Here is a 13,389-nt window from a genome sequence, read left to right as displayed (position 1 = left end):
ACCTTCTATGAAAAATCACTGCCCAACCCCTTTGTTCTTGGAGAGAGAACCCACAGCCAGACTACTCAGACTGCAGCTTATCTCTCAGAGAACAGACAGGTCCAGTAGTGATTTTCTATAGAAGATGTTGGTGAAGTGTTAGGAGAACCCTTAACCGTCCCCATAGAGAACACAAGATCTCTCGGCCTAGCTGAATGCTCTTGTGTATGGGGAAGACAGGAGAGATATCGACCGGCAGTTATTGAAGGTGGATACCCACTTCAGTGCGAGTAGTGAAACAAAAGGCAACGAGTTTTGGCTCACGGCTGGGCCCTTTGGCAGGCTTAGATTAATTTTATTGTTTTTTATTGCTTTAAGGCAGAAACGCAAAGAGAAAAGGCAAAAAAGAAAACTGGTGCGCCAGGCCCAATTATCACAGAATGCAGAAGACCATCTCAGTAAGAGAGTCCGCAGGGAGATCCAGCCCAGTATAGTGCGGCTTATCATTGACTGCAGCTTTGATAATCTGATGGCAATGAGGGTAAGATGCTGGGATTATTGGCGTAAGACAACCATCATGTGGCAGAAATGCACCCACCAGTGGCCACGATTTTTGCCAGCTGCACGGGGCTGGTATCTTGTGGCATTATTCCTATGTGTGTGTGTGTATATGTGTGTATATGTGTGTATATATATATATATATATATATATATATATATATATATATATATATATTATAATATAATCTTTTGTTGTATACTATTTTTTTCTGTTCCTCATTTAGGATGTGAAAAAGTTAAACAAACAGATACGGAGGTGCTATGCTGAAAATCGCAGGGCTATCCATCCTGTTCAGGTAACTTTTGTATATTATTCCTATAATACCATGCGTATAAGTAGATTTACCTCCGTTACATAAGGGTCCATTTACACAGAAAGATTATCTGCCGAAGATTTGAAGCCAAAGCCAGGAATGGATTTGAAAAGAGGAGAAATCTCAGGCTTTCCTTTATGACCTGGTTTCTGGCTTTGGCTTCAGATCTTTGGCAGATAATCTTTCTGTGTAAATGGACCCTAAGGAAGACAGCCCTGACAAGGGGCAGCTGTCACAATCAGATTTGTATTGGGTCTACCTAATCCGAGGTGGCACTGGTATGCAGACTGCTTGTTGTTCATATAGAGATTAAAAAGAGTGGAAAAATAGTTTGTTTTTTACAATTCTGTACTGGGTACCGGCTATCTCAAATTCTCTGCACAGCCGCTATTATAGAAGGCTGTGTTTCCTGAAATTGCACAATTAATCACCTTTAAAGGGGTTTTCCCGATTTATTACTACTTGGTCCCAGGGGCATAGCTAGGATTCATGGGGCCCCATAGCAAAAATCTGTATGAGGCCCCCTGAATCCTGTACGTCCCCACCCCCCATAGATAGCCAACTCTCAAACACACACACAATGAGGCACATATATACACACAGAGGCACCATTTACATATATACAAATACACAGCTGACATATACACATTTACACTGGAATGTGATGACCTATACACCATGAACAGACCATATACAGGGAAATCATTACCCAAGTGTAATAAGAACCAGAAATAATATTTGCAGCATATTTTTTTTTTTAGTGTTGGGTTTGGGCTTTTATTACAGTGATTTTCAACCAGTGTGCCGTGGCACATGGTCGGGTGTGCCGCAGGGAAAGTTCCCCAAACTATGGTGCCCCTGTGAAACAGGAGAAAACAATGGGGGAGAGAAACCTGGGGATGGAGGAGAAGCAGGGGGGAGAGAAACCTGGGGATGGGGGAGAGAAACAGCGGAGAGAAGCAGGGGGGAGAGAAGTTTGGTGGAGAGAAACAGGGGGGAGAGAAGTATGGTGGAGAGAAGCATGGGGGAGAAGCACAGGAGAGAAGCACAGGAGAGAAGCAGGGTAGAGAAGTGTGGTGGAGAGAAGCAGGGGGGAGAGAAGCACAGGAGATAAGTAGGGGGGAGAGAAGCACAGTAGAGTAGTAGGGGGGAGAAGTATGGTGGAGAGGAGCACAGGAGAGAAGTATGGTGGAGGGAGAAGTATGGTGGAGGGAGAAGTATGGTGGAGGGAGAAGTATGGTGGAGGGAGGCACAGGAGAGTAGTAGGGGGGAGAAGTATGGTGGAGAGAAGCACATTAGAGTAGTAGGGGGGAGAAGTATGGTGGAGAGCACAGGAGATAAATAGGGGGGAGAAGTATGGTGGAGAGCACAGGAGATAAATAGGGGGGAGAAATATGGTGGAGAGAAGCACAGGGGGGAGAAGAAAACAGGCCCAGGTTGTATAAATACATTTAGAATCTATATTATTAACTATATGTATAATATGTACTGTTTTAGTGTCATTTTGTGCCATTTTGGTTGGTGGTGTGCCCCGGGATTTTTTAAGTATAAAAAGTGTGCCGCGGCTCAAAAAAGGTTGAAAATCGCTGTTTTATTAGAGCCCACCATTAATAGAAACTGCTGCAGAACATCTTTGGGAGCAAACCTGTCAATCACTTGAGACACTACTGACATACACACACATATACACCAGTGTTACAGACACTACAGTATATACATATATAGCCATAGATACATGCACACATATACATATACCCACAGATACATACATACACTCACTGACATATACATATATACACAGATACATATGTACACACACTGACACACATACACAGCACTTAGAGCTCCCAGGCTTCCCCCTCCTCCTCCTGTAGTAGGCTGATCCTTACACAGAGGTATTGAGGACCTTTGGGTCATGTGATAAGGTCCTTCATCCCTCTCCTTCTGTGCGTACAGGACCTGGCAGGTCCTGCTCCTCTGTCCCCCTTACTCTGCACTACAGTGAGCGGGCTGAAGAGTACAGTGGTGGGTCCCTCTTCCTCTGCGGGGGGGGGGGATGCGTGGTCAGCTGTCAGTGGCATACCTAACATGAAGGCAGAGCGGGGCTTTCTGGGGCCCCCTTCTTGTAAGGACCCCATAGCAGTCGCCTTCCCTGTCTTCATGGTAGCTACGCCACTATTTGGTCCTTATCCACATTCGAAACAAAGCAGCCAGGGCGCCGATCTAAACATCCCTGGCGGCACAGAGGTTGGACCCACTGAGATCTCATACTTGTCCCCTATCCTGTGGATAGTGGACAAGTAGTTATTAAATCTGGAAGCCACTTTCAAGACATGTTGGATAGTCATTAAAGGCATTATCCCAACATGAAATGTTATCCACTTTCCACAGGATTGGCTATAAATGTCTGATCAGTAGGAGTCCAATTACTGGGACCTCCACCAATAACAAGAAGAGAGGTCTACTGTTCGTAAGTGACTGGAGCAGCAGTGTGTACACTCGGCCACTGCTCTATCCAGTCATCACTATAGACAGTGCATGGAGCAGTGGCCGAGCATGCGCAATGCTACTTCATTAACACAGGAAACAAGGGGCCTCCTGCGTTCTTGTGATGAGCTAGTATAAAATACATTTGGTTTTCTATGCTTCATTCCATGGCATGTTATGTAGATGTCTTTACCTGTAAGTAGTAACATTGTTTTACTTCCTTAAAGCTGTATCTAACGAGCCATGGTGGACAGCTGAAAAGTAACATGGATGAATATGATAAAGGATGGATCAATTGGAAGGTTAGTATAGAAGTCTGAAAAGTTCTACAGTATTAATGACAAGAATCTGGCTTATGAATTTTCCTATTTAGGCCTCATCCACACATTAGTTTTTTGTTTTTTTTTGTCTGTCCTGATTTAAGAGCAAAAAAAAACGGACCCATTGATTTCAATATGGTCATACTTTTTGGCCACCGAACCACGTAAAAGTAAGGCCTGTGCTTATACATTCCTTTTCTGTGGTACAGATGCTCCAATATTCAATAGATCTGAGAGAGGAGGCGCGCGAGCCTCCCATGGATTGTCATCATGACAGGGAGGCTGGCGGCAGGAATTCCGCCACTTTTGCTACGTGTGAACATAGCCTAACTCGGGGTTGCAGCTGCTCTCAGGAGTGAGACCCAGTGGGATCAGTAAGTTTTGACATGTCAGATCCCGCTGTATTCTGACCCCTATCATTTTTTTTTTTAAATTTCATTATACGTCTACAGAGCTGCTTGGAGGTTCATTTTTTGTGCCATGATCTGTACTTTTTATTTTACCTTTTTGATATAGATGCCACTTTTGATCACTTTTTGTTCAATTCAAACACGATTCTGGCGTTTTCTTGCTCTTTTTTTTTTTTTTTTTTTTTTTGGTGGACAAATGCATGCTTGTCCGCCTGCTGATTTCTGGTTCTTTTCTACAGGAGGATGATCAGCCGTCCCACTTGTCTGATAATCAATCTGTGTAAAAAGCCCTTAGAGGCGTTATCCAGCGCTACAAAAACATGGCCACTTTTCTCCTCTCTTGTCTCCAGCTCAGGTTTTGTTTGTAATTCAGCTCCATTTACGTCAATAGAACTTAGTTACAAACCCCACCCAATCTGGAGACAAGAGAGGGGGAAAGTGGCCATGTTTTTGTAGTGCTGGATAACCCCTTTAAAATAAACAAGGGGTTTATTTTTTTCCCTTTAGGATATTCATATTAAGTCTGAGCATTACAAAGATCTTATGAAGCTTGAAGACCTGGTGTATCTAACATCTGATTCTCCTGAAGTTCTCCATGAACTCGATGAAACCAAAGCTTACATTATTGGTGGCTTGGTGGATCACAACCATCATAAGGTAAGTGTATTCTGTATAGTGGTTCTCCTGATGTAGAATATAAAATAAGTAATATTTGAATGGGGCATATTGGTTTTATAAGGTGTGTATGTGACCTTCTGCAGGGTATTACTTACAAACAAGCTTTGGATCTTGGAATCAGCCATGCTCAGCTGCCTCTGGGGAGTTTTGTGAAAATGAATAGTCGCAAAGTTCTAGCAGTGAACCATGGTGAGTCTCTTTATACTTGGCATACTATTTTTGCTGATGAACCAGAATCTGCCTGTATTTTGTTAAAGGGGTACTCTGGCGTTTTGTTTTGTTTTTTAAATCGCTTGGTGTCAGAAAGTTATATAGACTTGTAATTTACTGCTATTTAAAATCTTCCAGTGCTTATCAACTGCTGTATGTTCTGCAGGAAGTGGTGTATTCTTTCCAATTCGACACAGTGCTCTCTACTGCCACTTCTGTTCATGTCAGGAACTGTCCAAAGCTAAAAAGGTTTTCTGCTCTTCTGGACAGTTCCTGATATGGGCAGAGGTGGCAGCAAAGAGCACTGTGCCAGACTGGAAAGAATATACCACTCCCTGTAGGGCATACAGCAGCTTATACGTACTGGAAGACTATAGAGATTTAAAAATATAAGTCAATTACAAATCTATATAACTTTCTAAAACCAGAATTCTTGCTGAGTACCCCTTTAATGTGTATATACTTATGCAGCCCCATTTCCCATTACAAGACCATTAAAGCGACTCCGTACCCACAATCTGACCCCCCCCCCCCAAACCGCTTGTACCTTCGGATAGCTGCTTTTAATCCAAGATCTGTCCTGGAGTCTGTTCGGCTGGGGATGCAGTTATTACTTTCAATCCTGCAGCCCTGTGTCTAATGGCCGGGGCTTACATTTGTATATGCATTAGGCTGGCACAACCTCTCTGTCCCTCCTCATCATTAGGAATGCTCCAGGCAGACTGCTTCCTATTCCCCACCTGTGTGCATAATGAACATGGGCTGGATCGTTAAGACACCTGTGCAAAGCTCAAACAGCAGTAAATGTTCCTGGATCATTCCTAATGATGAGGAGGAAGGACGGAGAGGTGGTGCCAGCCTAATGCATATACAAATGTAAGCCCCGGCCGTTAGACACAGCGCTGTAGGATTAAAAGTTGTTTTTAGGAGGATAACTGCATCACCTGCCGAATGGACCCCAGGACAGATCTTGGATTAAAAGCAGCTACCCGAAGGTACAAAGGGTTTGATGAGGGTCAGATTGTGGGTACAGAGTCGCTTTAATAGTTGGCTGTAGTGTGGCTATACCAAGCACTGTGGAATCTGTTGGCACTATACAAATTATTATCACACAAGACATTTTTCTTTGTTGGTGCAAAGGTATAGTGGTGTTCTTGATTATTATAAATCAGAAATTTCCTAAGCCTAAAACCCTTTCTTGCAGTGTTTGAAATAATTCTCGCCTTCCTGGAGAAGAAAGATTGGAAGGAAGCCTTTTTCTCTGTTCTACCTCAGCGTAAAGGAGCAATACCCATCGAAGAGTCATGCGACGCTCCTGCAGAAGTTTTATCTAATCCTGAAGATGGAGAAGAGTTAGAGAGCGATTCTGAGCCTGACGATGACCTAACACACACAGAGACCAAAGACATAGAAGAGAGGGATGACAGCTGACATCTGTGATTTTGTATTTTTATGGACAAAGTATGTATCTATTTTTTAAAGAATTTAACATTTTTAGTTGAAATTTAGGTTAATCATATCTCTGAGTGTCCTGCAAGTTTTGGAAAACTACTCCAAGCCTTTCCACAGTGTGTTGGACAGCGTGCTAAAATGTTGCATTGCTGATTTTATGTAAGACTTACTTATTTAATAAAAACTAACAAAAGGGTCATAAAATAGTCCTAATTCTTACGTTTTTTTTTTTTTGTGAAAACATATAAAAAAAATTCCATACACTGGTAACCTGGCACTCCCATAATTTGTTCTTGAAAGGCTGGTCAAGTACTGATAAGTTTTTTTCCCATAAGAAATAATGTAAACGTATTTAAGTGGTTCCAGCATCCACCCAGAAGCATCACAGCTTATGGTGCATTTACACAGAGCGATTGGTCTGACAGATGTTTGAAGCCAAAGCCAGGAACAGACTATAGACAGATCAGGTCATAAAGGAAAGACTGACATTTCTCCTCTTTTCATATCCATTCCTGGCTTTGGCTTTAAAAATCTGTCAGATAATCTGTCTGTGTAAGTGCACCTTAAAGGACAAGTGCCATGAAAAACTTTTTCCCAGTAATTGAAGCACATTACAAAGTTATATAACTCTGTAATATGCTTCAATCACCTATCTACCTCCCTTCCCTGTCTTTTCCCCCCTCCACCCCCCACCAGGAAGTGTCCTGACTCACACAGACCTGATTACTGTCGTCACCGTCACCAAGATCTTCTCTCAGCTCCTTCTCCTGTTACACCAGCCTCCCCCCATCTCAGGTGACAGGCTTGCTCAGCTCCCATTGGCTGAACAACTGCAAGCCATCACTTGTCACATGCTTATCTTCCCTCTGACTGACTCCGGCACATAGGCAGCTCCCCCCTCCCCTCATACCCTCTCTCCTGCTGCTGTGGACTCAGTGAAGGAGTCATGTCACTAGAGAAGATAAGCTGAGCAAGCAGAGTCACCTGACAAGGAGGGGAGGGGGGGCTGGTGTGACAAGACCTAGAGCAGCCCTCCTGCTGATGACTCATCCTCACAGGAAGGAGCTGCCTGGTGACGGTGACGGCAGTAATCAGGTCTGTGTGAGATAGGACACTTCCTGGAGGGGGGAAAAGACAGAGAAGGGAGGCAGATAGGTGATTGAAGCATATTACAGAGTTATATAACTTTGTAATGTGCTTCAATTACTGGGAAAAAGTTTTTCATGGCACTTGTCCTTTAACACAGGCGGATCCAACAGATGGACACTAATTTATAGAACCCTTACATGGCTTGATCAGATATAGGCCAGACCACACAAATGGTCGTTGGATCGGCTTTGTGGCTGCACAGAGGATTTATTTGCTGGCCCATTTACATGGGACAATTAGAGGGGGGATCCTTCTAGGCCATGCTCACAAAGTTCTTGAGCCATTGTTTTTGCAGGTGTTCATGCATGTATCTGTAAGCTGTTAGTGTCCCACATACTACTACTAGTTATGTCCGACTGTCGTATGCTGTGGCTCCCCAGATCATCACACAAACAGTTGGGGCAGCGTGTTACTCCACAACAAAGGTAGGATTGAAGGACTCACCATGAGGCCTCCATACCCGAACCAGGAAATGGTCCAGGCAGAGATGGGTGAGTAATGAAGGTGCCACCTATGGGTAGGTTCAGACTGAGGAATTCTTACGGAAAATGTCTGCGGAATACTGTCAGCTGTCCGCCCACACATTTGGGCGCTTTTCCGCCAGCCCCATTGACACCAATTTTATGGGCCGGCATATTTCGCTATACGCTGAAAGAAGTGTCATGTCACTTCTTTCAGCAGATCGCGGAATAAGCCGGCCCATAGAATGGTGTCTATGGAGCCGGCGGAAAAGCGCCCAGATGTGTGGGAGGACAGCTGACGGAATTCCATAGTGTGAACCCGCCCTATGGACTCAAGTGGTGTAAAAATAAAGTGCGTGCTAGTGCTGCCTCTCAGTGGGCTCCCACCCCCAGTGAGTTCAGGCACCCTGGGGTCACCACTTCAAGGGCACTTCTGCACCTCGACTCCCAACCCCCTTGACCTTGATCTGGATGGTCATGGCTAGCGGAAAAAGCTAGGTTCGATCGAACTTGAACCTAGCCGGACCTTCCACATTTGATTCCTGATGCCTTCCCAGTCTCAGAGACTTCCTGGAATTCTGGGATTCAGGTAATAGGCTGAATCCTGGAATTCCAGAAGTCCCCGGGAGATCTCCTCCTTCCACACGGACAGGGAAGGCTTCAGCAATTAAATGCGGAAGGTCCGGCTAGGTTAGAGTTTAATCGAACCTAGCTTTTTCCGCTGTTCTTTCAAGCCTAGTCATGGCATCTTGGGGAGGCTGCCCTCTTCTACAGCCAACCCCCCAACCCTTATTCCCTCCATATGGTTCTCTGCTTACTTAAGAACAGATACTACTCTTGATCTTGGCTAAAAGGCCACAGACAGTTGTTTCAGGGTTTATGCCCCTCGTCAGTGTGGAGCAGGAATCTGGATAATGGGGGCAATTTAAAGTAGTGCAACAAAACTTAAGGGGCTATGCATCAGGGTGGTTTGGTGATTTCCCCACTAGGAGGCACCCCTTAGAAACAGGTTTTCCTTCCCTGGAGGGATATCTGGCTCTTCCCATGTTTTGAGACTCGCAACTGAGGCTCCAAAGACCCCCTTTAGAGGGGGCAATGTATCAATGGAGACCCATGAGTACTTTGTTGGATTTTTTTCACTGATCCCCCTGAGCTCAGTGATTGCTGTGTTTTGTTGCTCTACTTTTCATTGCCCCTATTAGCCAGAATCAGAATGTGTGAATACAGCCTTACACTTACAACCAGTGCCTAATACAAGGAGAAGGCAGCAAGGCTTGTTAAAGGGGTTATCCAGCACTACAAAACATGGCCACTTTCCCCCTACTGTTGTCTCCAGTTTGGATGGGGTTTTGAAACTCTTCCATTGAAATAAATGGAGCTTAATTGCAATCTGCACCTGAACTGGAGACAACAGTAGGGGGAAAAGTTGCCATGTTTTTGTAGTGCTGGATAACCCCTTTAACCTCCTTCATATCAGCAATCTATATAGATACGTTCCTACTGCACATACCCCGTGCTGTAGGAATGTACATATACGTTCCTAACGGTCAGAGGGGTTTAATGTGTGCGGGACCACTGCAGTGAGAGCGGCCCCACACACAAGTGTCCCAGGAGCTCAGCATAAAGACAGGCAGCTGCGATCTCGTAGCTGACTGTCATAAACCCTTTAAATGCCGCAATCTATAGCCATCAGTCAGCAGAAAGCACTGTGTCAGACTAAAAATAAAACATTTCCCGTAGGACATACAGCAGCTAAGTAGTATGGGAAGACTTGGTTTTTTTTTATAGAAGTAAATTACAAATCTATATAAAACTTTCTGATATCAGTTGACTGAAAAAGATTTTCGCTGGACAACCCCTTTAAAGGGGTACTCCAGCGTGAGGGCTATTTTGGGATCTGGCCGGGGAGGAGGTGGCTGAGAGAAAAGACGTCCACTCACCTCCCCGGATCCAGCGGCGGGTCCCTTATCACGGCGCTCTGGTCCCCGTCCGCTTCCTGGTGTCCGACGCGGGCTCGAGACGTGACGTCTCAAATCCGCTCAGCCAGTCAGTGACAGAGGCGGGATCCGTTTCAAGTCCGCTCAGATCCCGCTTCTGTCACTGACTGGCTGAGCGGACTTGAGACGTCACATCTGGAGCCCGCGTCAGACACCAGGAAGCAGCCGGGAACCGGAGCGCCGTGATACGGGACCCGCCGCTGGATCCGGGGAGGTGAGTCTTTTCTCTCAGCCACCTCCTCCTTGGCCAGATCCCAAAATAGCCCCCACGCTGGAGTAGCCCCCACGCTGGAGTACCCCTTTAAGCTTAGAGGAACACTTACAATTACAGCAAATAAGAAACAACTCATTCTTTAACTTTGTCAACATATTTTAATTTAACAAGAATATTTGGTTGAAAAGCATACCAGAACTTTGGGCAGACAGGTCTTTATGAAATTACTCATGAATTGAATGAATAAACCACAGTTTTTGTTATTTGTAAAGTTATGGTCACATTATAGGGTACTGGTCACTATGAACTTGTCCATAATTTGGCAGCTGATGACGAAAAAAAATCTGTTTGGCCTGGCCATCGTCCACACCAGGCAAGGTCCGTGCATGAATCCTATTCATTAGAATAAGGCCTGTGCACAGAACTTACCAGGCATGGGACATTGGTGTGTGGACAGAGCTGTAGCCAGCAGATCTGGTTGCCAAACTATTCAGAGTCACATAGTGACAGATACTCTCTGATGAGCAACTGAATGTCAACATGGAGTGGCTCTTGCATATACCGCCTTTGCATTCTAATTTTATGCTCCATGTGGAGACCAATGCCAAGAAGAGCTTGTAAAATGGAAATATGTTAGTGAGCACTGTCCTCTCAAAGTTTCATATATTAATATTGTAAATAATGGCCCTATTTCATGGAGTGATAAATCGGCCAAATCAGGACGATTATCGCTCCCTGTAATAGAGACGGCAACCAGCCGCTGATAAAAATCGGCTGCCGAATACTGTATACATTATCTCTCCATGCTACCGGTGTTCTGCCCTCTGCTCGCTCCCCGGAGCCGCCGGTGTAGCTTCAGAGCGGGTCTCTGAACAGGTCACTCAGCCAATCACTGGCCAGTTATTCATGGCCAGTGATTGGCTGAGCTGCCTGTCAGTTTAGAGACCAGCTCTGAAGCTACAGCGGCAGCTCCAGAAAGCAGAACAACCGCACCGGGATCGTGGAGAGAGGTAATGTATACCAGTTTAGGCCAGACGTGGGAAACCTTCGGCCCTCCAGCTGTTGCAAAACTACAATTCCCATCAGGCATGATGGGAATTGTAGTTTTGCAACAGCTGGAGGGCTGAAGGTTCCCCATCCCTGGTTTAGGACAAGGGCTGCAGGGACATTGCTAATTATGTCTGTACAACCTTTGCTGATTTACATTATTGATTGGGCAGTCATCGTATGGTCTAATAGGACCCTAAAACTTTGTAAAATATCTTAGAGAAAAATTCCTTTCTCTACTTACAATTCACTGAGAGATCAGGTGAAATGCTGCTAAAAAGGTGGGAGGAGCAGGAGGGCAATAAGACACATGCTGCAGGCTCTAGTAAATAGTTTTACCGACTTACCCCACTGCCAGATGCATGGCAACTCATCTGTGCTGCCCAATGTCCTCCATGCTGCCATTGCAGATTGTAAGAGTAAGTCCAGCAATGGGGCGAGTCTGAGATGGTTTTCTAAATCCTGATCTCTCAGTGAGTTCATAATCCAATTCAACTTTAACCATAGATATCAGCAGTAAACTTAAGTCCCTTATACTTTGTACCCACTGCTTGCCACTGGTTCAGCTGTCAGTATAGAGTGTATAGCGCTCTCCTGACCAAACCGATAATGTCAACAGAGATCTGTGGGAACCAGGCATGAAGGAAAAATCACTGCTTAAACCCTTTGTTCTGAGCGCAATAAGCCACCGTCAGAGCAGTCTGGCTGCGGCTAACCTCTTTCCTTTAGAGGTTACTGTACGTTCCTATACATGGGAAGTGTAGAGTATGGGTGAGATACCTCTGCCGACAGTTTTTAAAAGTGTACGGCAGCGTTAAGAATACATTTTCAGATCGCAAGAGAAGAGATGTTTGTCTAAAGGAGTTTTCAGGACTTGAGGGGAGAGTTATCAAATATGGTGTAAAGTGAAACTGGCTCAGTTGCCCCTAGCAACCAATCAGATTCCACCTTTCATTTTCAAGTCTGTGAGGAATGTAAAGTGGAATCTGATTGGTTGCTAGGGGGCAACTGAGCCAGTTTTACTTTACACCATGTTTGATAAATCTCCCCCATGGTGTCCTCAGCATAGACCATCAGTATCCAAGCCACTACTCAGAGCAGGGATGGGCAACCTTCAGCCCTCCAGCTGTTGCAAAACTACAATTCCCATCATGCCTAGGCAGCCAAAGCTTTAGCTGTCCAGGCATGATGGGAGTTGTAGTTTTGTGACAGCTGGAGATCCGAAGGTTCCCTACTCCTGCAGTAGAGGATCGATCCGATTCGGACAATCAACGCTCCGTGGAATAGAGACTACGATCAGCCGATGATCGTGTCATCAGCTGATCGTTTATTTAGGATATAAAACTAAAATCAGACACAGACCGCGTATCGCCAGATGGAATAGCGATGCGCAGCAGGCGACCGATGATTTCACAAGCACCATGCTTTACCCAAGCATGTTGCAGGTCTTCTCCTGCGCTCCTTCTTCCACTCGGTCCCGCACGCAGCAACAACTTCAGAGCGGCCTGTGTCAGCTGGCTGGGACCACCGTGACCAGTGATTGGCTGAAAGATCTGTCAGCTGAGACAGGCTGCACCGAAGCTGCTGCTGCGCACGGGACCGGGAGAAAGAAGGAGCACAGAAGACGACCTGCAACATGTTTAGGTAAAGTATGATGTATAAACAAGGGCTGCAAGGACATCGGTAACGATGTCCCTGCAGCCCTTGCTAAACAATTATCGGCCGTGTAATAGGCCCAGTAAACAAGCACAGATCAAGCAGATTGGCGCTCGTTTACATTATTGGAATAGGAACCTAAGGCATCACTCACTCAGTCCCAGAAAACCCCCTTGGTTTATGCAAAGTCTGTTAAAAAGACCATTTAAAGAGAAGCAAGCAGTAAAAGGGGAATGGTGAAACAAGAGATACAGAATCATCTCTTTCACGATTTGGCAAACAAAATAAAGAACAAAAGAATACTTGTTAGATCTAAAGCTTTGTTAGTTGTTACGCATACATGCTTCACAGCCACCTCATGTGCAAGTTTCCTTAGTTTGTAAAAAGTCACTTAAGTTGCAATTTTAGCAGAGCAAACTACATAATATCTTATAGAGCCTGAATATATGGACAA

General features: G+C 45.0%; 1 protein-coding gene across 6 annotated transcripts in view; it reads left to right on the top strand.

Moving 5' to 3' along the window:
- The window catches only part of TRMT10A (tRNA methyltransferase 10A), a 12,777-nt gene extending 6,162 nt beyond the window's left edge, over positions 1–6,615 (top strand). For all 6 annotated transcript variants that reach the window (XM_069978358.1, XM_069978357.1, XM_069978355.1 and 3 more), the window contains 6 exons: positions 358–520; positions 765–836; positions 3,569–3,643; positions 4,579–4,728; positions 4,833–4,938; positions 6,164–6,615. In XM_069978358.1, the coding sequence (XP_069834459.1) occupies positions 358–520; positions 765–836; positions 3,569–3,643; positions 4,579–4,728; positions 4,833–4,938; positions 6,164–6,390 (793 nt within the window). In that variant the 3' untranslated portion in view covers positions 6,391–6,615. The remainder of the gene's footprint in view (positions 1–357; positions 521–764; positions 837–3,568; positions 3,644–4,578; positions 4,729–4,832; positions 4,939–6,163) is intronic.
- The last annotated feature ends 6,774 nt before the right edge of the window (positions 6,616–13,389 follow it).

The sequence above is a fragment of the Dendropsophus ebraccatus genome, chromosome 7, assembly GCF_027789765.1.
Source record: "Dendropsophus ebraccatus isolate aDenEbr1 chromosome 7, aDenEbr1.pat, whole genome shotgun sequence".
Lineage (NCBI taxonomy): Eukaryota > Metazoa > Chordata > Amphibia > Anura > Hylidae > Dendropsophus > Dendropsophus ebraccatus.
This window is presented reverse-complemented; position numbering and strand designations above follow the sequence as displayed.